General features: G+C 45.8%; 1 protein-coding gene across 1 annotated transcript in view; it reads left to right on the top strand.

Annotated features, from left to right (window-relative positions):
• Window positions 1–1,806: 1,806 nt before the first annotated feature.
• The window catches only part of RAD51 (RAD51 recombinase), a 34,070-nt gene continuing 12,331 nt past the window's right edge, over window positions 1,807–23,545 (top strand). The window contains 3 exon segments of the mRNA XM_026456351.2: window positions 1,807–2,110; window positions 5,753–5,841; window positions 8,529–8,670. Coding sequence (XP_026312136.1) covers window positions 5,755–5,841; window positions 8,529–8,670 — 229 coding nt within the window. The 5' untranslated portion in view covers window positions 1,807–2,110; window positions 5,753–5,754.

The raw sequence follows: 23,545 nt of genomic DNA, 5'->3' as shown, positions 1-23,545 counted from the left end.
AAAAAATCATCATCATCATAATAACAAATCAGTAAATAGTGGAGGGGAAATAGATCTAACCAAATGACTTGTCTTCTTAAAAACTTTCAGTGATTTATTCAGTACCTAGAGACCAAAGCTCCTTATATATGTATTTTTTGAGACGGAGTCTTGCTCTGTTGCCCAGGCTGGAGTGCAGTGGGGTGATCTCGGCTCACTGCAACCTCCACCTCCCAGGTTCAAGCAATTCTCTGCCTCAGCCTTCCAAGTAGCTGGGATTACTGGCATGCGTCACCACGCCCAGCTACTTTCTGTAGTTTTAGTAGAAATGGGGTTTTGCCATCTTGGCCAGGCTGGTCTTGAACTGACCACGTGATCCACCCACCTTGGCTTCCCAAAGTGCTGGGATTACAAGCTTGACCACCGCGCCTGGCCTCTCCTTACATGTTTTGTTGTTGTTGCTTGCTTTTTGGGACAAGGTCTCACTCTGTAACCCAGGTTGGAGTGCAGTGTCCCATCATAGCTCACTGCAGCCTTGACGTCCTGAGCTCAAGCAATCCTCCCACCTCGGCTTCCGGGATAGCTGAGACCACAGGCACAAGCCACCATGCCCAGCTTATTCTTTTTGGAGATATGGGGTCCCACTATGTTGCCCAGGCTGGCCTCCAACTCCTGAGCTCAAGCGATCCTCCCCCGCCTTGGCTTCCCAAAGTGCTCGGATTACAGGTGTGAGCCACTGTGCAGGCCTTATATGATCTTAAGCCTCTTCATATCCTGAACTAAATGTAACTTTCCAGTTTCGGCACTTGTTCGGGCACTTTTCCTCCCTCGCTAGATAATACTAATCTTTAATCATGTAGTTCGTTTCCATGCCCATACTACCCTATCTGCTTATAGTGTCTTCCATTTTGCCCAAGAAATCCTACTCAGCTAGCTTGTGTTGTTGTTTTGAGATACTCTCGTTCTGTCGCCCACGCTGGAGTACAGTGGCGAGATCTCGGTTCGCTGCAACCTCCTCCTCCCGGGTTCAAGCGATTCTCGGCCCTACTCAGCCTTTAAAACCGGAATCACGGGTCAACACTTTCTGGTAAACCACGAGACGGTTTAGGTTATGAAATTCAATGCCCCCTTCCTCTGAAGTCCTGCAAATCTCCAATAAAGCACCACAGATTGACGAATATTCCAGCCATTTCCCTCTCCCCTCCGATAGCTCCATTGCCCACTTCTATCCATCTTCTCGAGCTTCTTCAGCTCCTCCACCTCCATGAGGCCTGGAAAGCACCTGATTCCAGGAATGTGAGTCGGAAGCTCAGAGCGACCAGCGCCAAAAGCTGACGTTCAGATACTGCCGAAACAAACCACAACAGTGCTAAGGCTCCAGGTAATAGTCCAGCTGGGATGACGGTGGGAACTCGCGGGCCCGCCGGCGGCGCATGCCGGGAGATGCAGTCCCGGGCCGACGCATTACCTCTTGGGAGTTGTAGTCTTCGATCTGGTAAACAGACGACGGCAACTCGGATGTCTTCCCCCACCGTCCCCCGAAACCCCTCACCCCACCCGCGAGGGACTAGGGTAAGAGTAGGGGCGTTGACGTGGTTGGCCTCGAACTCCTAGGCTCAGACGATCCTCTCGCCTCGGCCTCCCGAGTTAGCTGGGACTACGCGCGTGAGCCACCGCGCCCGGCGTAAAGTCTAAATTAGTCCTTACGCAAAAAGGGAAGAGGGCAGTCCGTAACCTCGCGCAGGATCAAGCTCTCGAGCTCCAGTCTTGGGCTAGAGCGCAGAGCGGAAGGGGCAAGAAGGCAGATCCGGGAGGCGGGGATACGTTACGCCGACGCGGGCGTGACCCTGGGCGAGAGGGTTTGGCGCGAATTCTGAAAGCCGCCGGCGGAGCGCGCCCAGCGACCAGAGACCAGAGACCGAGCCTTAAGGAGAGCGCGGCGCTTGCCCAGGCGTGCAGCTGGGAGCTGAAACTCGTCTGGGTTGTGCGCAGAAGGCTGGGGCAAGCGAGTAGACTTGAAGTGGGGCGTAAGCCAGGGGCATTGGGGTCCGCGCGGGTCAGGCGCGTGTCACCCCCGCGGGGTGAAGTCGGAGGGCGCGGCCAGCTGGAAAGAGCAGCGCTGAGGGCCAAGGTGAGTGTGTGAGGCGCAGGCCGGGCCCTCTATAACCGCGGCTCGTTGTCGCCCACCTGGGTCCTGGCCGGTCCAATGCTCAGCGACAGGTGGGGCCTCCGCGCGTCGTGTGAAACCCGGACGTGGCAGGGCGTGTCCGCGTCCGACCGACCCTCAGTTGCTGGGGCGAAAACACAGGTGGACCCCAGTCTTTAGAACTAGGGGAGAAACATTAGAGCCTTCATAGCCAACACCCGTTTTATGAGTTTGAGCGAGGAGTCCGAGATCAGAGCGGTGTAGCCACAGCTGTTTAATATCCCAGCCAGGGCTTCCGGATTCCTGGTCTCTTTCCGTCACACCGTGCTTAGAAAGTACCAAGCTGCAATTGCCAAAACAGTATTTTCGTCATCTAATGCGGAAAACCATTCGCATGATGCCTAGAGAATGATCTTAAGTGAGGCTTGGTTTTCTTAAACCTTTTTTTTTTTTTGAGATGAAGTCTCGCTCTTTAGCCCAGGCTGGAGTGTAGTGGCGCGATCTCGGCTCGCTGCAACCTCCGCCTCCCGGATTCAAGCGATTCTCCTACCTCAGCCTCCCGAGGAGCTGGGATTACAGGCTCCCGCCACCACGACCGGCTGATTTTTGGATTTTTAGTAGGGACAGGGTTTCACCATGCTGGTCAGGCTGGTCTCGAACTCCTGACCTCAGGTTATCCACCCGCCTCCGCCTCCCAAAGTGCTGGGATTACAGGCGTGAGCCACCGCGCCTGGCCCCTGTTTTGTTTTGTTTTGTTTTGTTTTAAGCTTCTAAAGTGGTATGTAATATACATGTAGAAAAATGCACATTCACAACTGTATACAACTCCGTGAATTATTACAAAATATACTGGCCGGGTGTAGTGTCTCAAGTCTGTAGTCCCAGCACTTTAGGAGGTGGAGGCGGGAGGACGATTGAGCCCAAGAGTTCGAGAACAGCCTGGTCAAGATAGTGAGACCAGCATCTCTACAAATAGAAAAAGTTAGCCAGGCTTGGTGGCGTGCACCTGTAGGCCCACCTATTCAGGAGGCTGAGAAGGGAGGATCTAGCCTGGGAGGTATAAGCTACAGTGAGCCGTGATCAGGCCACTGCACTCCAACCTGGGCGGTAGAGCAAGACAAAATGAATGTACACCTACGTAATCACCACTTAATAGAATGGTCCCCAGAAGCCTTCCTTGTGTAGTATTTAATATTTTTCCCTTTTTACAGTGGTAACTGGTATACTGGTTTCTAATGCGATTAACTAATGTTGCTTGTTTTTGAATTTTATATTAAAAAAGTCAGGAGTGTTGAGTGTTTCGTTGTTTCACATGCTTGACAACACAATTTTCAGCCTTTTATATTAACTATTCTGGCCGGGCGCGGTGGCTTACGCCTGTAATCCCGGCACTTTGGGAGGCCGAGACGGGCGGATCACGAGGTCAGGAGAGCGAGACCATCCTGGCTAACATGGTGAAACCCCGTCTCTACTAAAAATACAAAAAAAATTAGCCGGGCGTGGTGGCGGGCGCCTGTAGTCCCAGCTACTGGGGAGGCTGAGGAAGGAGAATTGCAGTGAACCGAGATGCAATGAGCCGGGAGGCAGAGCTTGCAGTGAGCGGAGATGGCGCCACTGCACTCCAGCCGGGGCGACAGAGCAAGACTCCGTCGTTATTCTGCTGGTTACACAGTAATGTCTCAATGTGATTTTAATTTTCCTGATTACTAATGAGGTTGCGCATTTGTTAATATGTTTTTCCCATTTGGATATCTTCTATGATGTACTTGTTCAAATCTCTTGTCTATTTTTCTACTTTTTCTTACTGATGTGAAGTTCTTTTTTTTTTTTTTTTTTTTTGACGGAGTCTCACTCTGTTGCGCAGGGTGGAGTGCAGTGGCCGGATCTCAGCTCACTGCAAGCTCCGCCTCCCGGGTTCACGCCATTCTCCTGCCTCAGCCTCCCGAGTAGCTGGGACTGCAGGCGCCCGCCACCACGCCCAGCTAGTTTTTTGTATTTTTTAGTAGAGACAGGGTTTCACTGTGTTGGCCAGGATGATCTCGATCTCCTGACCTCGTGATCCGCCCGTCTTGGCCTCCCAAAGTGCTGGGATTACAGGCTTGAGCCACCGCGCCTGGCCGAAGTTCTTCATATTCTGGTTATCAGCCCTCAGTTATGTTTGTGCTAAATATTTTCTCCTCTACTGTGGTTTGACTTGTCATTCTCTTAGTGGTGTCCTTTGATAAATAGAAGTGCTGAATTTATTTTTTTTATTTTTTATTTTATTTATTTATTTATTTTTCCTTTTGAGACAGAGAGTCACTCTTGTTGCCCAAGCTGGAGTGCAATGGCACGATCTTGGCTCACTGCAACCTGCACCTCCCGGGTTCAAGCGATTCTCCTGCCTCAGCCTCCTGAGTAGCTGGGATTACAGGCATGTGCCACCACGCCCGGCTAATTTTGTATTTTTCTTTAGTAGAGACAGGGTTTCTCCATGTTGGTCAGGCTGGTCTTGAACTCCTGAACTCAGGTGATCTGCCCGTCTCAGCCTCCTAAAGTGCTGGGATTACAGGCCTGAGCCACGGTGCCTGACCGAAGTGCTGAATTTAAATGTAGTTCAGTTTTCAGTCTTTTCCTTTTTGGCTAGTGCATTATGTATCCAGTTTCGAGAAATCTTTTTATATCCCAAGGTTGTGAAAATAATAAGTTTTACTTTGTTTTTGACAGATGATTGCACATATTTATGAGATACAAGTTGATATTTCAGTACATATATACATTGAATAATGAATGATCAAATCAGGGTAATCAGCATATCCATCAATTCAGTTCAAACGCTTGTCATTTCTCTTTGTGGTGAGAACATTCAAAATACTCTCTTCTGGCTGTTTTCAAGTACTCATTACATTAGTGTTTACTGTAGTCACCCTACTATGAAATAGAATTCTAGAACTTATTCCTCCTATCTAATTGAAACTTTGTGCCTGTTGATCAGCCTCTCTCCTTCCCGCCCCCTGCAACAGCTGCATTCTCCTCAGTCTCTGGTTACCACTCTTCTATTTGTTCCTTGTATGAGATGAACTTTTTTTTTTTTTTTGAGACGCAGTCTCGCTCTGTCATGAGGCTGGAGTACAGTGGCGTGATCTCAGCTCACTGCAATCTCTGCCTTCCAGGTTCAAGCCATTCTCCTGCCTCAGCCTCCTGAGTAGCTGGGATTACAGGCGTGTGCCACCACACCCTGCTAATATTTGTAGTTTTAGTAGAGACAGGGTTTCACATGTTGGCCGGGATGGTCTCGATCTCCTGACCTCGTGATCCACCCACCTAGGCCTCCTAAAGTGCTGGGATTACAGGCATGAGCCTCTGCACCCTGCCAAGATCAACTTTTTTAGATTCTACATATGAGTGAGATCATGCAGTATTTGTTTGCAAACACATTTATAATGTATAATGCGGTATATAAAAATAAGTAAAACTTGGCCCCTACTCTGAAGGAATATAAAGCAGGAGAACAGAGAGACACAATAAGAGAATGGCCTTGGCTCTTCCTAAAGTCTTTTTGATATAACTAGCTAGATAGAAGATGGAGAGAGAGATGCACCTTATTTCTCTAGTGTTTTTATACTGATAGGCATTTGTATTTTTCAGTAATGGCAATGCAGATGCAGCTTGAAGCAAATGCAGATACTTCAGTGGAAGAAGAAAGCTTTGGCCCACAACCCATTTCACGGTTAGAGGTATGTGCTTAGTTGCTAATTTTGGAATTATATACTAGATTTTTCTACCTAGTGGAAGGTATTATAACCTTTACGTAAACTATAGGTTTACTACCAAGGTCAAGACCCAAGACTTTTCAGAAGTGTTGTCAATAATCCTGTGGAAAGGCTGCAGATTGTTGCTAAATATGTCTGGCAGGGCCTCTTCCTTTGTCAGCCATTCTCTTCCTACTTTACCATTTTTATTTCTGAGAGCTGGACTGTCAGAAACTGAGGCCTAGGATCCCATGGTGGAATGTCTGTGCTGTGCTTTTTTTTCTTTGTTTGGAGATGGGGGTTTTGCTCTTGTTGCCTAGGCTGGAGTACAGAGGAGCAATCTCGGCTCACCACAACCTCTGCCTCCCAGGTTCAAGCGATTCTCCTGCCTCAGCCTCCCAAGTAGCTGGAATTACAGGCATGCGTTAGAACGCCCAGCTAATTTTATATATATATATATTTTTTGGAGACGGAGTCTTGCTCTGTCGCCCAGGCTGGAGTGCAGTGACTGGATCTTGGCTCACTGCAAGCTCCGCCTCCCGGGTTTACACCATTCTCCTGCCTCAGCCTCCAGAGTAGCTGGTACTACAGGCGCCTGCCACCTCACTCGGCTAGTTTTTTTGTATTTTTTAGTAGAGACAGGGTTTCTCTATGTTGGTCAGGAAAGTCTCAAACTCCTGACCTCAGGTGATCCACCCGCCTTGGACTCCCAAAGTGCTGGGATTACAGGCATGAGCCACTGTGCCCAGCCTGTGCTGTTTTTTGTTTTATTTTTAAGAAATGGGTCTTACTGTGTTGACCAGATTGGTCTTGAACTCCTGGCCTCAAGCAATCCACCTGCCTTAGCGTCCCAAACTGCTAGGATTACAGTCATGAGCCACCACGCCCAGCCAAAGCATCCTGTGCTGTTTGCACTAAGTATGAAAGTGCCGTTCTGGGAATTATAGTGGCCTGGACCAGTTATGCAAGGAAGACAGGGAAGCACCTTCTCTTTATTGACCTAGCTTTGTGCTGTCAGCTGTCATTGGCAGAGAGAAGGCTGTGGTGGTGTTATGGTATAAGAGATAAGCTCAAATTCAGGATTCTGCACAAGGACGTTAAGCACCAGAGCTGAGGCCTTACACTATTTCTGCCCATTGTATAGAGACTGCCCTGTGAGTGCAGCTGATTGGGGTGAGATAAGTAGGGGGAAAGCAGAGAAAGACTTGATTCTTCTGTCTCTTTTTTCAAATTTCCCATCTCCGACTAATCTTCAAGACTCTAGGAGTGCAAAAAGCTTATTTAAAAAAGACTCTAGAAGTTACTTAAATGGATTTGTGATAAACATTTTAAAGTTCAGAGTCATAACTTCTGGTGCCATGAGCATCCTTATACTCATACATGCATATTGCTTATTGCTTAAACATTAACAGCAGACATGGCTTATGTTGGCAAACTAATCTCTTCCCTCTTCTAAATTCTCCCAACCCCTGAATACACTCACGTTCACCTACTAACTCATGTTTTCCCAGAAGTCATGGTTTTGGTGGCTAATGAAACCAAAGCTGACTTGAATATAGGAAGAAAGAGGTGGATTTGGGTGGTGTAAGAAGAGATATAGGCCGGGCGCGGTGGCTCAAGCCTGTAATCCCAGCACTTTGGGAGGCCGAGACGGGCGAATCATGAGGTCAGGAGATTGAGACCATCCTGGCTAACACGGTGAAACCCCGTCTCTACTAAAAAATACAAAAAACTAGCCGGACGTGGTGGCGGGCGCCTGTAGTCCCAGCTACTCAGGAGGCTGAGGCAGGAGAATGGCGTGAACCCGGGAGGCGGAGGTTGCAGTGAGCTGAGATCCGGCCACTGCACTCCAGCCTGGGCGACAGAGTGAGACTCCGTCTCAAAAAAAAAAAAAAAAAAAGGAGATATAAAAGTCCCTGACAAAAAGTAATTTTCCTCACTGTTAATGTCAGTTGTTAGAGCAGAGCTTTCCGGTCATTGTTCGACAAAAAAGGTATTGATAGGCCAAGATAGTGCTCTTTTCATTCTGAGCAACCTTATCTGTTTACCCTATCATAGTGTAAAAATATCATTTTTTATGTGCTTGATGTGGAAAGTACTGAGCAACACTGTCTTAAAGTGATCTTGTAGGGCCCAAAGTCTCGGAGATCATTTAGGGTCACAAAAAAAAGGTTGGGAGTTACTTTCTAATTCCAATTGCTAATAAGAGTTCTTTTTAATATACATGGCATAGTGCTATTTTAAAATTATTGATTTTGATAATGAAAAGGTTGTTAATTTGTTATTAAGTACCTCATATATAGGGCTCATTTTTCAGCTTTTGCATATAATCCAGTAGGCTTTCTATATCCCTGGATTCTGCATCAGCAAATTCAACAAACTACATATCAAAAATTCAATCAACTACATATCAAAAAAAAAAGTATACAGGAGGATGTACAGAGGTTATATGCAGGTAATATGCCATTTTATGTAAGGGACTTGAGCATTCTTGGATTTTGTTATCTGCTGGGGATCCTGGAACCAACTTCCCATCTTCCCACCCCAGGATTTCAAGGGACAGTTGTATTACAAGTCTTCAAGCACCTCTGTGAAGTATGTAGGACACATATCACCTGTGTTAGATTAGAGAACTAAAGCTTAAATTTATCCATGGTTTTCTTCATTTGCAGCAGTGTGGCATAAATGCCAACGATGTGAAGAAATTGGAAGAAGCTGGATTCCATACTGTGGAGGCTGTTGCCTATGCACCAAAGAAGGAGCTAATAAATATTAAGGGAATTAGTGAAGCCAAAGCTGATAAAATTCTGGTAAGTACTGCTTACTTGACCTAGGGAGGCATTAGTGGGAATAGTACAAAAGGTAATGTAGTGAAAGACTTCTTCCTTCCATCTCTCATTCTTCTGTCATCTCGTTCTCCTTTCCAGGGGTGACTGTTACCTGTTTCTTTTTTTTTTGGAGACAGGTTCTTGCTCTGTCACACAGGCTGGAGTGCAGTGGTGCCATCTCAGCTCACTGCAGCCTTCGCCTCCTAAGCTCAAGCGATTCTTCCACCTCAGTCTCCCAAGTAGCTGGGACTACAGGCACATGCCACCATGCTGGGGTAGTCTCGAACTCCTGAGCTCAGGTGATTCACCTGCCTCAGCCTCCCAGAGTGCTGGGATTAGAGGTGTGAGCTACTGTGCCTGGCCTATTTATTTTTCTAGCTTCATATAGTTCTTTAACATCCATACTTCCCCATGGTTACATTTTGTTTTATGAACCTATTCCTTCAGTATTTATATAGTTACACAGTTTTATTGCCTTTACCCTTGAAGTTTTATATAGTATAGAGCAGATTTTTTTTTTTGAGATAGAGTCTTGCTCTATTGCCAGGCTGGAGTGCAGTAGTGCAATCTCGGCTCACTGCAACCTCCGCCTCCCAGGTTCAAGTGATTCTCTTGCCTCAGCCTCCCCAGTAGCTGGGACTACAGGTACGTGCCAGCACGCCCAGCTTATTTTTGTATTTTTGGTAGAGACAGGGTTTCACCATGTTGGCCAGGATGGTCTTGATCTCCTGACCTTGTGATCCGCCCACCTCAGCCTCCTAAAGTTCTGAGATAACAGGTGTGAGCCACCTTGCCCTACTGCAAATATTTATTTATAAAATTGTATTTTCACGTATCAATTACTGTTAGCGTTAGATAAATTTATTGGATTACTCAAATAAATAAATATTTGTTGAAGTGGTTGCTTAACTGGAAATAAGAAAGAGTTCTGAGTCCTTAACAGTACTTTTGTTAAAAGATTGTCATATTGACTAAGCCAGTAGGGGTCTCTAAAGTCTTTCTTTTGTCACTTTTTGGGCATCAGTTTTTGTGAATGAAGAAATGGTGACAGGATCTTTACTTTTTGCCTTGTGAGATCTTGGTTTCAGAAATCAAGTGACTTCTCTGCTTCTATGAACACAAAAATGCAAACCTAGAACACATGATTTGAGATGCAAAATGGTATAGACATATGTGTCTTAACTTTTCAATATTTTATGTTCTTAGTTTCTGGCCAGTAAAGATTATGATTGCATTGTTTGTTTTCCTTTTTTTTTTTTTTTTTTTTGAGGCAGAGTCTCGCTGTGTCACCTAGGCTGGAGCACAGTGGTGCAATCTTGGCTTGGCTCGCTGCAACCTCTGCCTCCCAGGTTCAAGTGATTCTCCTGCCTCAACCTCCCAAGTAGCTGGGATTACAGGCGCCCACCACCATACTTGGTTACTTTTTGTATCTTCAGTTGAGACGGGGTTTCACCATGTTGCCCAGGCTGGTCTCAAACTCCTGGCCTCAAGCAATCCACCTGCCTCAGCCTCCCAAAGTGCTGAAATTACAGGCACGAGCCACTGTGCCTACCTTTTTTTTAAAAAAAAAGAGAGAGAGAGAGAGACAGACTCTCACTCTGTTGCCCAGGCTGGAGTGCAACGGCATGATTATAGCTCACTGCAGCTTCAAACTCTTGGGCTCAAGGAATTCTCCTCAGCCTCCTGAGTAGCTGGGACTACAGGCACGTGCCACTAACCTGGCCATTTCTACCAGTTTCGTCTTTGCTAATACCTTCTCTTTCTGTTTTTCACCAAAGGAAGTAGTCTATATTCCTTGAGCTTACATGGCTCTATTGTTAGTACTTCTTATATTACCCATCACATCTACTTGTACTATAGTTATTTTGTATAGTGTATCTTCCTGATTAAATTATAAGCTCTGTGGAGGCAAGAATCTGCTCTTCTTTTTCTCCATGTCCTTCAGAGTCCCTGGGACTATGTTTCATACAGAGTAAGTGTCTAGTATGTGTTTGTTGCACTGAATTGACAGTGAGTATATGAATTGGCCAGGCTGGTCTCAAAATCCTGGCCTTGGGTAATCCACCCACCTCAGTCTCCCAAAGTGCTGGGATTACAGGCGTGAGCCAATGCACCTGGCCCTGCAATAAATTTTTAAATGAAATATTAAATATATAGAAAAGTTTAGAAAATAAACTTTCATTGATTTTTTTCAACTATTTGTTGATTTTTTTTTCCTTCATGAGAAGTTTTAAAATTATAAAAATTTAATCTTTTTACTTTTCATGGGTCTATTTAGAATTTTGTTTTTGTTTTTGTTTTTTTGTTGTTGAGACAGAGTCTGGCTTTGTCGCCCAGGCTGGAGTGCAGTGGCCGGATCTCAGCTCACTGCAAGCTCTACCTCCCGGGTTTACGCCATTCTCCTGCCTCAGTCAGCCTCCTGAGTAGCTGGGACTACAGGTGCCCGCCACCTCGCCCAGCTAGGTTTTTGTATTTTTTAGTAGAGACAGGGTTTCACCGTGTTAGCCAGGATGGTCTCGATCTCCTGACCTCGTGATCCGCCCGTCTTGGCCTCCCAAAGTGCTGAGATTATAGGCTTGAGCCACCGCGCCCGGTCCTTTTTTTTGTTTGTTTGTTTTTTTTTTTTGAGGCAGAGTCTTGCTCTGTCGCCCAGGCTGGAGTGCAGTGGCGTGATCTCGGCTCACTACAAGCTCCGCCTCCCAGGTTCACGCCATTCTCCTGCCTCAGCCTCCCGAGTAGCTGGGCCTACAGGTGCCTGCCACTATGCCTGGCTAATTTTTTGTATTTTTAGTAGAGACAGGGTTTCACCGTGTTAGCCATTATGGTCTCGATCTCCTGACTTCGTGATCCGCCCGACTCGGCCTCCCAAAGTGCTGGGATTACAGGCGTGAGCCACCGCGCCCGGCCTAGATTTTCTTCTTGAGTGAGTTTTGGTAGTTTATCTTTCTAGGAATTTGCTTATTTCATCTAAGTTATCTAACTTGTTGACATAGAGTTGCTCAAAGGATTTCCTTATACTACTTTTTATTTCCATAAAGTCAGTAGTAATGTTCCCTCTTTCATTCTTGATTTTAGTAATCTGAGTCTTTTCTCTTTTTTTTTTGGTCAATGCAGCTAAAAGTTTGTCAATTTTGTTGATGTTTTCAAAGAACCAGCTTTTGGTTTCATTGATTTTTCTCTATTATTCTGTCCTTTACCTAATAGTTTCTACCCAACCTATATTATTTCCATCCTTCTGCTTGCTTTGTTTTGTTTGCTGTTCTTTGGAAGGTTAGGTTATGATTTATCTGTTTATTTTTAGAGACAGAGTCTTGTTCTGTTACTTCGTCTTGTTCTGTTACTTCGTTGGAGTGCAGTGGTGCGATTATAGCTCACTGCAGCCTCCAACTCCTGGTTCAAACAAACCTTCTGCCTCAGCCTCCCAGGTAACTAGGACCACAGGCACGCTCCACAGTGGTCTGCTAATTTGTTGTTTTTCTTTGTCTGTTTTGTTTTTTTTTGAGACAGAGTCTCCCTCTGTGCCCAGGCTGGAGTGCAGTGGCACCATTCCTGCTCACTGCAACCTCCGCCTCTTGGGTTCAAGTGATTCTTCTGCCTCAGCTTCCCAAGTGGCTGGGATTACAGGCGCGTGCTACCATGCCTGGCTAATTTTTTGTATTTTTAGTAGAGATGGGGTTTCACCATGTTATCCAGGATAGTCTCGGTCTCCTGACCTCGTGATCTGCCTGCCTCGGCCTCCCAAAGTGCTGGGATTATAGGCATAAGCCACCATGCCAGGCCATTTTTTTTTTCTGACAGAGTCTCGCTCTGTTGCCCAGGCTGGGGTGCAGTGGCGTGATCTCAGCTCACTGCAGTCTCCGCCACCTGGGTTCAAGCAGTTCTCCTGTTTCAGCCTCCTGAGTTGTTGAGTCTACAGGTGCACACCACCATGCCCAGCTAATTTTTGTATTTTTAGTAGAGATGGGGTTTCACCATATTGGGCAGGCTGGTCTTGAACTCCTGACTTCGTGATCTGCCCACCTCACCCTCCCAAAGTGCTGGGATTACAGGCGTGAGCCACTGTGCCCAGCCATGCCCTGCTAATTTTAAAACATTTTTTAGAGCCAGGGTCCCACTTTGTTGCTCAGGCTGGTCTCAAACTCCTGGCTTCCAGCAGTCCTCCCACCTCAGCCTCCCAAAGCGCTGGGATTACAGGCCTGAGCCACCGCACCCAGCCTTCTTTTCTAATATAGGTATTTATAGCTATGAATTTCTCTCTGAGCACTACTTTTGTTGGAGCCCGTAAGTTTTGGTTTATCTTCATTTTCATTCATTGCAAAATATATTTTCTCATTTCCCTTGTCATTTCTTCTTTGACTTGTTGGTTATTTAGGAGTGTGTTGCTTTATTTTTGCATATTTGTGAATACATTTACTTTTCAATTTTATAATCAACCCATAGTGCTATTATAGAATACTTATCTGCAATTACCAAATAGAATGTGAATGTTCTCAGCTAGACAATATGAAAGAAAAGGTACGGCTGATAGAGGCGGGGAAGTAGCCATGGAGAGAGAAAAGATGGAAGGGCAAATGTCCTCATTTTTACAAAGTAGGAAGTTAAGGGATACAGTCTGCGGTTGATGGAGCAGGAAATGAAGGTGTACTGTATTGTCATTTTTGTCATAAATTGGGCAAAACACATATGTATGGATCTATAATAGTTTTTAAAACTGTATTAACATATTAACTTGAATTGGTGATTAACAAATTGATCTTCATGGAGTCTTTGAATGAGATTATCTGTTTTATGACTTTCTAAAGAGAAATCATCCTGGTAATTTTATTAGATATTTTCTCGTTTCATTGCACACCTGATTCTTGTTTTACTAATATTTCTTTTTTCTTTATATATATATTTTTTGCCCTCAAGATCACTGTAGTAAGGAATATTATTTTGTTGATTTAACATTTCTTATTTTTCCCAGGCTGAGGCAGCTAAATTAGTTCCAATGGGTTTCACCACTGCAACTGAATTCCACCAAAGGCGGTCAGAGATCATACAGATTACTACTGGCTCCAAAGAGCTTGACAAACTACTTCAAGGTGTAGTAATCCCTTATTCTGTGTTGTGAACTCTAGTTAGGAAAGCTTCCAGGTTATGGAACAAAATTGAAATGTTTGGGTAGCATTTACTTGTTAGATAATGATAAAGAGATAAAGGAAGGCCAGGTGCAGTGGCTCATGCCTGTAATCTCAGCACTTTGGGAGGCCAAGGGGGGGCAGATCACCTGAGGTTAGAAGTTCGAGACCAGCCCGGCCAAGATGGAGAAACCTATTAAAAGTACAAAATTAGCTGGGCATGGTGGCACATGCCTGTGATCCCAGCTACTTGGGAGGCTGAGGCAGGAGAATTGCTTGAACCCGGAAGACGGAGGTTGCTGTGAGCCAAGATTGCGCCACTGCGCTCCAGCCTGGGTGATGAGCAAAACTCTGTCTCAAAAAAAAAAGAGAGATAAAGGAAGTATCTACATTGAAGAGGTAAGATTGCTGCAAGGTAGAACCTTATTTATAAAATACTAAACTGACCTGCAAATTAAATAATTTAGTCTCCATTTAATATTGCATTGAGAGAGTAAGCTCCTTTTGCTTAAGGAAGTAACTATAATTATAACCTCCTCTACCACAAGGTTGAAAACCTGATGACTGGTTAAAACATCCATTTTTTTGTTTGTTTGTTTGTTTGTTTGTTTGTTTTTGTTTTTTGTGTTTTTTTTTTGAGACGGAGTCTCGCTCTGTCGCCCAGGCTGGAGTGCAGTGGCCGGATCTCAGCTCACTGCAAGCTCCGCCTCCCGGGTTTACGCCATTCTCCTGCCTCATCCTCCCGAGTAGGGATTACAGGCGTCTGCCACCTCGCCCGGCTAGTTTTTAATATTTTTTTAGTAGAGACGGGGTTTCACCGTGTTCGCCAGGATGGTCTCGATCTCCTGACCTCGTGATCCGCCCGTCTCGGCCTCCCAAAGCGCTAGGATTACAGGCTTGAGCCACCACGCCCGGCCAAACATCCATGTTTGAATACTACTCATTGTCTACACACTAATCTTCAGGACTTCAGGGAACTCTATAAAGCTTTCGACCTTACTATTTATTTTTTGAGACAGGATCTCACTCTGTCACCCAGGCTGGAGTGCAGTGACGTGGTCTCAGCTCACTGCAACCTCTGCTTCCTGGGCTCAAGTGATCTTCTAGCCTCAGTCTCCCCAGAGCTAGGACTATGGTCATTTACTTCCTGCCTTTTTTTTTTTTTTTTTTTTGAGACAGGGCCTCACTGTGTTGTCCGGCTGGTCTCAAAATCCTGAGCTCAAGCCATTCTTCTGCCTCAGCCTCCGAAACTGCTGGGATTATAGGCTTGAGCCACCTCTCCTGGCCCAATGTCAGTTTTCTTTCCTTTTTTTTGAGACAGAGTCTTGCTTTGTTGTTGTTACCCAGGCCATAGTGCAGTGGCATAATCTCAGCTCACTGCAACCTCCGCCTCCTGGGTTCAAGTGATTCTCCTGCCTCAGCCTCCCAAGTAGCTGGGACTACAGGCGAGTGCCACCACGCCCAGCTAATTTTTGTATTTTTAGTAGAGATGAGGTTTCACCATGTTGGCTAGGTTGGTCTCGAACTCCTGACCTCAGATGATCTGCCTGCCTCAGCATCCCAAAGTGCTGGGATTACAGGTGTGTGCCACTGTGCCCGGACCCCAATGTCAGTTTTCTAATAGCAGTGCTGTACTATCACTGTGCAAGATGTTAACACTGCAGAAGGCTAGGTGCATAGAACCTCCCTATGGTTTTGCTTGTTTGTTTGAGACAGAGTCTTGCACTGTTGCCCAGGCTGGAGTGCAGTGGCATGATCTAGGCTCACTACAAGCTCTGCCTCCCAGGTTTATGCCATTCTGCTGCCTCAGCCTCCCAAGTAGCTGGGACTACAGGTGCCCGCCACCATGCCCAGCTAATTTTTTGTATTTTTAGTAGAGACGGGGTTTCACCATGTTAACCAGGATGATCTCAATCTCCTGACCTCATGATCCTCCCGCCTCAGCCTCCCAAAGTGCTGGGATTACAAGCGTGAGCCACTACGCCCGGCCTTGTTTGTTTTTTTTTTTAAAGACATAGTCTTGCTCTGTTGCCCAGGCTGAGTGCAGTGGCACGATCTCAGCTCACTGCAACCCCTGACTCCCGGGTTCAAGCGATTCTCTTGCCTCAGCCTCATGAGTCACTGGGATGACAGGCCCCTGCCACTGTGCCTGGCTAAGTTTTGTATTTTTAGTAGAGACGGGGTTTCACCATCTTGGCCAGGCTGGTCTCAGACTCCTGACCTCCTGATCCACCCACCTCAGTCTCCCAAAGTGCTGGAATTACAGGCATGAGTCACTGCACCCAGCTTTTTTTTTTTTTTGAGACAGTCTTGCTCTGTCGCCCACGCTGGAGTGCAGTAGTGTGATCTCGGCTCACTGCCACTTCACCCCCTGGGTTCAAGTGATTCTTCTGCCTCAGCCTCCCGAGTAGCTGGGACTACAGGCATGGGCCACCATGCCCGGCTAATTTTTGTATTTTTAGTAGAGATGGTGTTTCACCATATTGTGCCCAGCCTTTTTTTTTTTTTTTAGAAGGCGTCTCACTCTGTCACCCAGGCTGGAGTGCAGTGGTGTGATCTCGGCTCTCTGCAACCTCCGCCTCCCAGGTTCAAGTGATTCTCCTGCTTCAGCCTGCTGAGTAGCTGGGATTACAGGTGCCCATCACCATGTCCAGCTGATTTTTGTATTTTTAGTAGAGATGAAGTTTCACAATGTTGGCCAGGCTGCTGTCAAGCTCATGACCTCAGGTGATTCGCCTGCCTTGGCCTTCCAAAGTGCTGGGATTATAGGCATGAGCCACTGCACCTGGCCTTATTTGCAACTATCTATAAATCTATAATTATTTCAAAATACTTTTAGTTTGTTTGTTTTGAAACAGGGTCTCACTGTGTCACCTAGGCTGGAGTGCAGTGGCATGATCTCGGCTCACTGCAGCTTCTGCCTCCCAGGCTCAAGTGATCCTCTCATCTTAGCTCCTGAGCAGCTGGCACTATAGGCATCCAGCTGGCACTACATGCCCGGCTAATTTTTGTATTTTTTGTAGAGACAGGCCTTCACCATGTTGCCCAGGCTGGTCTCGAACTCCTGAACTCAAGCAATCAGCCTACCCTGAGCTTCCTAAAGTGCTGGGATTATAGGCCTGAGCCACTATGGCTAGCCTCAAAATACATTTTTGAAAAATCGGTTGTTGGAAATCGAATTTTTAATTTATGTAAATATCTTTCTCTTGAGCTCCAAGAACATTTCTGTGACTACAGTTTCTAAATGTTTGTATTATGCTAAGAGGTATTTCTTATTGCTCTTTTAGGTGGAATTGAGACTGGATCTATCACAGAAATGTTTGGAGAATTCCGAACTGGGAAGACCCAGATCTGTCATACACTAGCTGTCACCTGCCAGGTGAGCTATTGGGGCTATGGCTAATCAAATAAGCAAACATTACTTCATTCCTGCTAGTTGCAAGCATCTGGTAGGATGGCCGTAAAAGGCACTGTCTCTGTCCTCAAGAATCTTATAGCTGTTAATAGTTAGAAAATAGACACCTACTGCAAAATTCTTCTATATCATGGAAACTTCCAAATCATTGATCTCCTTTCAGATACATTGATTTCACATACTTTCCTACCAGGCCTTTCCTGGCTTTACCTGCTTTTTTTTCCTGTTTTTGAGACAGATTCTTGCTCTTTCGCCCTGGCTTGAGTGCAGTGGTGTGATCTCAGCTCACTGCAACCTCCTCTCCAGTGCAAGTGATTCTCCTTCATCAGCCTCCTGAGTACCTGGGATTACAGGTGCCCACCAGCATGCCTGGCTAATTTTTGTGTTTGTAGTAGAGATGGGGTTTCACCATGTTGGCCAGGCTGCTCTTGAACTCCTGACCTCAAGTGATCCACCCTCCTCGGCCTCCCAAAGTGCTGGGATTATGGCCGTGAACCACTGTGCCCAGCCCTCCATCTTCTTCATTAGTCTAGATTTTATGATTCATCATTAAAGTAATTCTCTTGCAAATAACCTCAGTTTACATACCCACTTGAAGAGATGCCAACATTAGATGAAACTCATCTGTCTTCTCAGTGTCTGTACCCAAATAGCAGATTACGCTGGAGAAAAATCGTATAATAAAGCTGACTGATTTCACTTTAAATTCAAGATGACCGGCCAGGCATGGTGGCTCACGTCTGTAGTCCCAGCACTTTGGGAGGCCGAGCCGGACGGATCACTTGAGATCAGGAGTTCAAGACCAGCCTGACCAACATGGTGAAACCCCGTCTCTACTAAAAGTACAAAAATTAGCTGAGCGTGTTGGCACGTGCCTGTAATCCCAGCTACTTGGGAGGCTGAGGCAGGAGAATCGCTTGAACCTGGGAGGCGGAGGTTGCAGTGAGCTGAGATCGCACCATTGCATTCCAGCCTGGTCAAAGAAGCAAGACTACCTCAAAAAAAAAAGGAAAAGGAAAAAAACGAAAAAAATTCAAGATGACAAACTTTTACCAGTCAAAACTTCTTTTTTTTTTTTTTTGAGACGGAGTCTGGCTCTGTGGCCCAGGCTGGAGTGCGGTGGCCAGATCTCAGCTCACTGCAAGCTCTGCCTCCCAGGTTTACACCATTCTCCTGCCTCAGCCTCCCGAGTAACTGGGACTACAGGCGCTCACCACCTCGCCTGGCTAGTTTTTTGTATTTTTTAGTAGAGACGGGGTTTCACCGTGTTAGCCAGGATGGTCTCGATCTCCTGACCTTGTGATCCACCCGTCTCGGCCTCCCAAAGTGCTGGGATCACAGGCTTGAGCCACCGCGCCCGGCCAGGAAAGAGAATCTCTTGAGCCTAGGAGGTCAAAGCCCCAGTGACTGGGATCATGCCACTGCATGTTTTCTGCTGTATTGCTAGTGCCTAAGGCAGTGCTTAGCACTCAGTGAACAATAAATGCCTGAATGGGTGGAGATAATAGATGTCCAAAAACATGCCTGATATATAAAATGAACGTCATAGAGGAAATGGGTTAGCCGTTTAAGGAATAGAAAGCAGTAATTTCACCCTCGAGTGATCATGGAATACTTTATAGAGAAAAGATAATTGGACCAGACTTCTGAAGAATGCTAAATTTGGGAAGGAAGGAAATTAAAAGCATTTAACTGTACAGAATGGGATGGACAGAGGATGGGAAGGCATAAGTTAGAAGGAAAAGACAGTAAATAAGCAAGGTCATTTACCTGGTTCAGAGTTCGTGTAGAAAAGTAGGAGATGATCCTTAAAAAGATACATCAAACTGGGCATGGTAGCTCACACCTGTAATCCCAGCACTTTGGGAGGCCAAGGTGGATGGATCACTTAAGCTCAGGAGTTTGAGACCAGCCTGAGCAACATGGCAAATCCTCATCTCTACAAATAATACAAAAATTAGCCAGATGTGGTGGCCTGTGCCTATAGTGCCAGCTACTTGGGAGGTGGAGGCGGGAGGGTCTCTTGAGCTCAGGAGGCCAAGGTTGCCGTGAGCCAAGATTGTACCACCACCACTCTTCAGGCTGCGCAATAGAGCAAGATTTTGTCTCTGTCTCAAAAAAAAAAAAAAAAAAAACCCTATTTCAGAAGGTTGAGAAGTTTAAACTTGAGTTTGTGGAGAATAAGCATTAGCTGGTCAGGACTAAACTAAGATAGTGACACTAAAGAGACATAGGTAAAATATGTTGTAAAGGGCAGCACTTAATGACTGACAGTAAAAAATATACCTCAGCCCAGCTGGGCGTGGTAGCTCACTCCTGTAAACCCTGCACTTTGGGAGGCAGAGGCAGGCAGATCATGAGGTCAGGAGATCCAGACCATCCTGGCTGACATGGTGAAACCCCGTCTCTACTAAAAATACAAAAAATTAGCTGGGCGTAGTGGCGGGCACCTGTAGTCCCAGCTACTCGGAAGGCTGAGGCAGGAGAATGGCGTGAACCCAGAAGGTGGAGCTTGCTATGAGCTGAGATCACGCCACTGCACTCCAGCCTGGGTGAGAGAGCGAGACTCGTCCCCCCCAACAAAATAAAATAAAATACACCTCAGCCCAACGATGTATTACAATAACTTAGTAAACCTAAAAAGTGTTTGGGAGGGGAAGACAGTTTTGTTGGAAACGTGAGTACAAGTTTAGAGATGACAGGTTTGAGGTGACAAACCCTAAGTGAAAACTAGCTGTATTGAGAGATGTGGAACTAAGTCTCATTCTGGAAATGAAAGATCCATGAGAAATGGAGGGAGTAGGATATAGAAGAGAAAGCTAACATACTTTCATCTTTTCTGCAACTTCAGGTAGTGTAATGGGGAACCCTTTTTCCTCATCTAAGTGGGTCCTAATGTTCTCTGGCTTTGAGGATGTGCTGCATGAGTAGCCAGTCCATAGAGTATCCTCGAACCTGGCCTATGCCCATTCCCAACTCTTCTGCTATAATCTTTTGAAGCTTTATTACAATTTTAGTTATTTTGAAGAACATGGCATTATTTTAACCTAGATAGATTATACCCACTTCTGCCATGGACACAACTTACTGTTGGAGATCAAGAATAACTGAAACAAAAGGAAGAGGCTTCCTAGTGTTTTTCTATCCTCAGGACTCAACTCGGTTGAGTTCTTTTTTTTTTCTTTTTGAGAAGGAGTCTTGCTCTGTTGCCCAGGCTGGAGTGCAGTGGTGCGATCTTGGCTTGCTGCAACCTCCGCCTCCCAAGTTCAAGCCACTCTCCTGCCTCAGCTTCCCAAGTAGCTGGGATTACAGGTGTCTGCCACCACACCCAGCTAATTTTTGTATTTTTAGTAGAGACGGGGTTTCACCATGTTGGCCAGGCTGGTCTTGAACTCCTGACCTCAAGTGATCCTCTCCTGGGAGGGCAAGGTGGAAAGGGCCAAATAAGCTGGAGAACAGAGCATGCAATCCATCCCCCTGAGCTTACCCTGGGAGCTTGTCCACTATCCTGTTGTCAGTCTGCCTACCTATGCCCAATCATCTGTGGCTTTCCTTTGCCAAGGAAGTCTATTCAATTGGAAAAAAAATTCCCTGTCATAGTAGCACTTAATATTACCTGGAGTTAGGAGTAAGGGAAACTTCATTTATCTTATTTCCTGGGGACTTAGCCCCCAGAGTGTTAATATTTCCTCCTTTCCAAGAAGCTGAGGCAGCTTCTGTCTTCTTGGCCACTGGTTCCAAATCTTTCTTTAGGCACCACCCTCTTTTGTTGTATACGTGTCCTTTGCTCCTCCATGGATTCCCATGATGTGAAAGATTTTATCTGCCAAATAGTAGCATAATTTTTCCCTTACCAAATTAACAAAGCCTTCCATAACTGTATACACTAAAGTCAATGCCCTCAAGGTTGGGGAAATCATGTCTTCAGAGTGTACTGTGCTAAACACTTTACATGAATTATTCTATTTAGTTTTTAAAACAATCCCATAAGGTCAGTTTTATTTACATTTTACAGAAAAGGAAGGAATATTCTGAGAATCACATAGTTAAGTGGAAGAACCACTTATATAAAAGAAGTGTATGAAAATGCATAGAAAATAACCTGGGAAATTATTTCTGGGAGATGGAGAGTGCTGAAAAAGTTTCAGTTTTTACTCTCCTTTTTTTTTTTTTTTTTGTGAGACAGAGTCTTACTCTGTCACCCAAGCTGGAGTGCAACTGCACGATCTCACTCACTGTACCCTCCGCCTCCTGGTTTCAAGCAATTCTTGTGCCGCAGCCTCCCGAGTAGCTGGGATTACAGGTGTGCACCACCACGCCCAGCTAATTTTTGTATTTTTAGTAGATACAGGGTTTCACCATGTTGGCCAGGCTGGTCTCGAACTCCTGACCTCAAGTGATCCACTCACCTTGGCCTCCCAAACTGCTGGGATTACAGGTGTGAGCCACCATGCGATTGTTTTGGATTTTTAATATAAGCACATACTTGTTTTGTAATTTCAAAAAAAATTCTCGAAGATAAGAAAAAATTTGGGCCAGGCGCAGTGGCTCATGCCTATAATCCCAGCACTGTGGGAGGCCAAGGTGGGTGAATCACCTGACGTCAGGAGTTTGAGACCAGCCTGACCAATGTGGAGAAACCCCATCTCTACTAAAAAATACAAAATTAGTCAGGCGTGGTGGTGCGTGCCTGAAATCCCAGCTACTTGGGAGGCTGAGGGAGGAGCATTGCTTGAACCTGGGAGGCAGAGGTTGTGGTGAGCCGAGATCATGCCATTGCACTCCAGTCTGTGCAACAAGAGCAAAACTCCGTCTCAAAAAAAAAAAGAAAAAATTTGGTTCTCCTAGAACTGTATTTTTTTTTTATTTTTTATTTTTTTGAGACGGAGTCTTGCTTTGTTGCCCAGGCTGGAGTGCGGTGGCCAGATCTCCGCTCACTGCAAGCTCTACCTCCCGGGTTCACGCCATTCTCCTGCCTCAGCCTCCCAAGTAGCTGGGACTACAGGCGCCTGCCACCTCGCCCGGCTAGTTTTTTGTATTTTTTAGTAGAGACGGGGTTTCACCAGGTTAGCCAGGATGGTCTCGATCTCCTGACCTCGTGATCCGCCCGTCTCGGCCTCCCAAAGTGCTGGGATTACAGGCTTGAGCCACCGCGCCCGGCCGGTTCTCCTAGAACTTTAACATAAAATGTTCTAAGGGATTTTCCTCAGAATTTAAAGGTGAATTATGACTCCAAAGTAGATTTCTAGAGTGGAAATTACCCTTTAGCATCATTCACTTAAACTTTGTAGAAAAATTCAAAGGTATCTGGTATGGGATGGGTAGCCTAAAGCAGAGATTTCCTTGAGTGGCTCATGAGACAGTTTTCATGGCATTTCATTTACTTCTCTTTTCTTTCCTTTTTGATTTCTTTTCAAAATTCTTTCTACTACTTATTTTTCTATTTTCTCCAATTATTCATTTTAAATATCTTGTTTATACTATTGGAGCAAATATGTTTTTTTCTTTCTTGCTCACACTTGAAATTTGGTATGGACACTCCGAGGGCATTGACAAGCCCCTTTAGTACCCCTGAAGAATGAACTGCTCAATAAAGTGAAGTGTAAGTTTGATTTAGACATGCTAAGATCAACTGGGTTTTGGATCATGGCCCGTTATTGATTAAAGCTAAGGTAGGCCGGGCGCGGTGGCTCAAGCCTGTAATCCCAGCACTTTGGGAGGCCGAGACGGGAGGATCACGAGGTCAGGAGATCGAGACCATCCTGGCTAACACGTTGAAACCCCGTCTCTACTAAAAAAAAAAAAAAAAAAAGCTAAGGTAAATGGTCTTCCAAGTTTTTGTGCTTTTGAATTGATCAGTCTTGTGTTGGCATGCAGTTACAGAATTTTATTACTGGCCAGGTGTGGTGGCTCATGCCTGTTATCCCAGCACTTTAAGAGGCTGAGTCAGGCAGATCGCTTGAGTCCAGGAGTTTAAGACCAGCTTGGGCAATGTGGCAAAACCCTGTCTACAAAAAAATTTAACGGGTGTGGTGGTGCACACCTATTGTCTCAGCTGTTCGGGAGGCTAAGATGGGAGGATCACCTGAGCCCGGAATGCAGAGGTTGCACGGTGGCTCACGCCTGTAATCCCAGCACTTTGGGAGGCTAAGGTGGGTGGATCACCTGTGCTCAGGTGTTCAAGATTGCGTCACTGCACTCCAGCCTGGGTGGCAGATTGAGATCTTACCTCCAAAACAAAAAAAGGCCAGGCGCAGTGGCTCGTGCCTGTAATCCCAGCACTTTGGGAGGCCAAGGCAGGCAGATCACCTGAGGTCAGGAGTTCA

Source organism: Piliocolobus tephrosceles, chromosome 6, assembly GCF_002776525.5.
Source record: "Piliocolobus tephrosceles isolate RC106 chromosome 6, ASM277652v3, whole genome shotgun sequence".
Taxonomy (NCBI): Eukaryota; Metazoa; Chordata; class Mammalia; order Primates; family Cercopithecidae; genus Piliocolobus; species Piliocolobus tephrosceles.
Note: the sequence above shows the minus strand (reverse complement) of the source record. Positions and strands in the feature narration are given on the sequence as shown.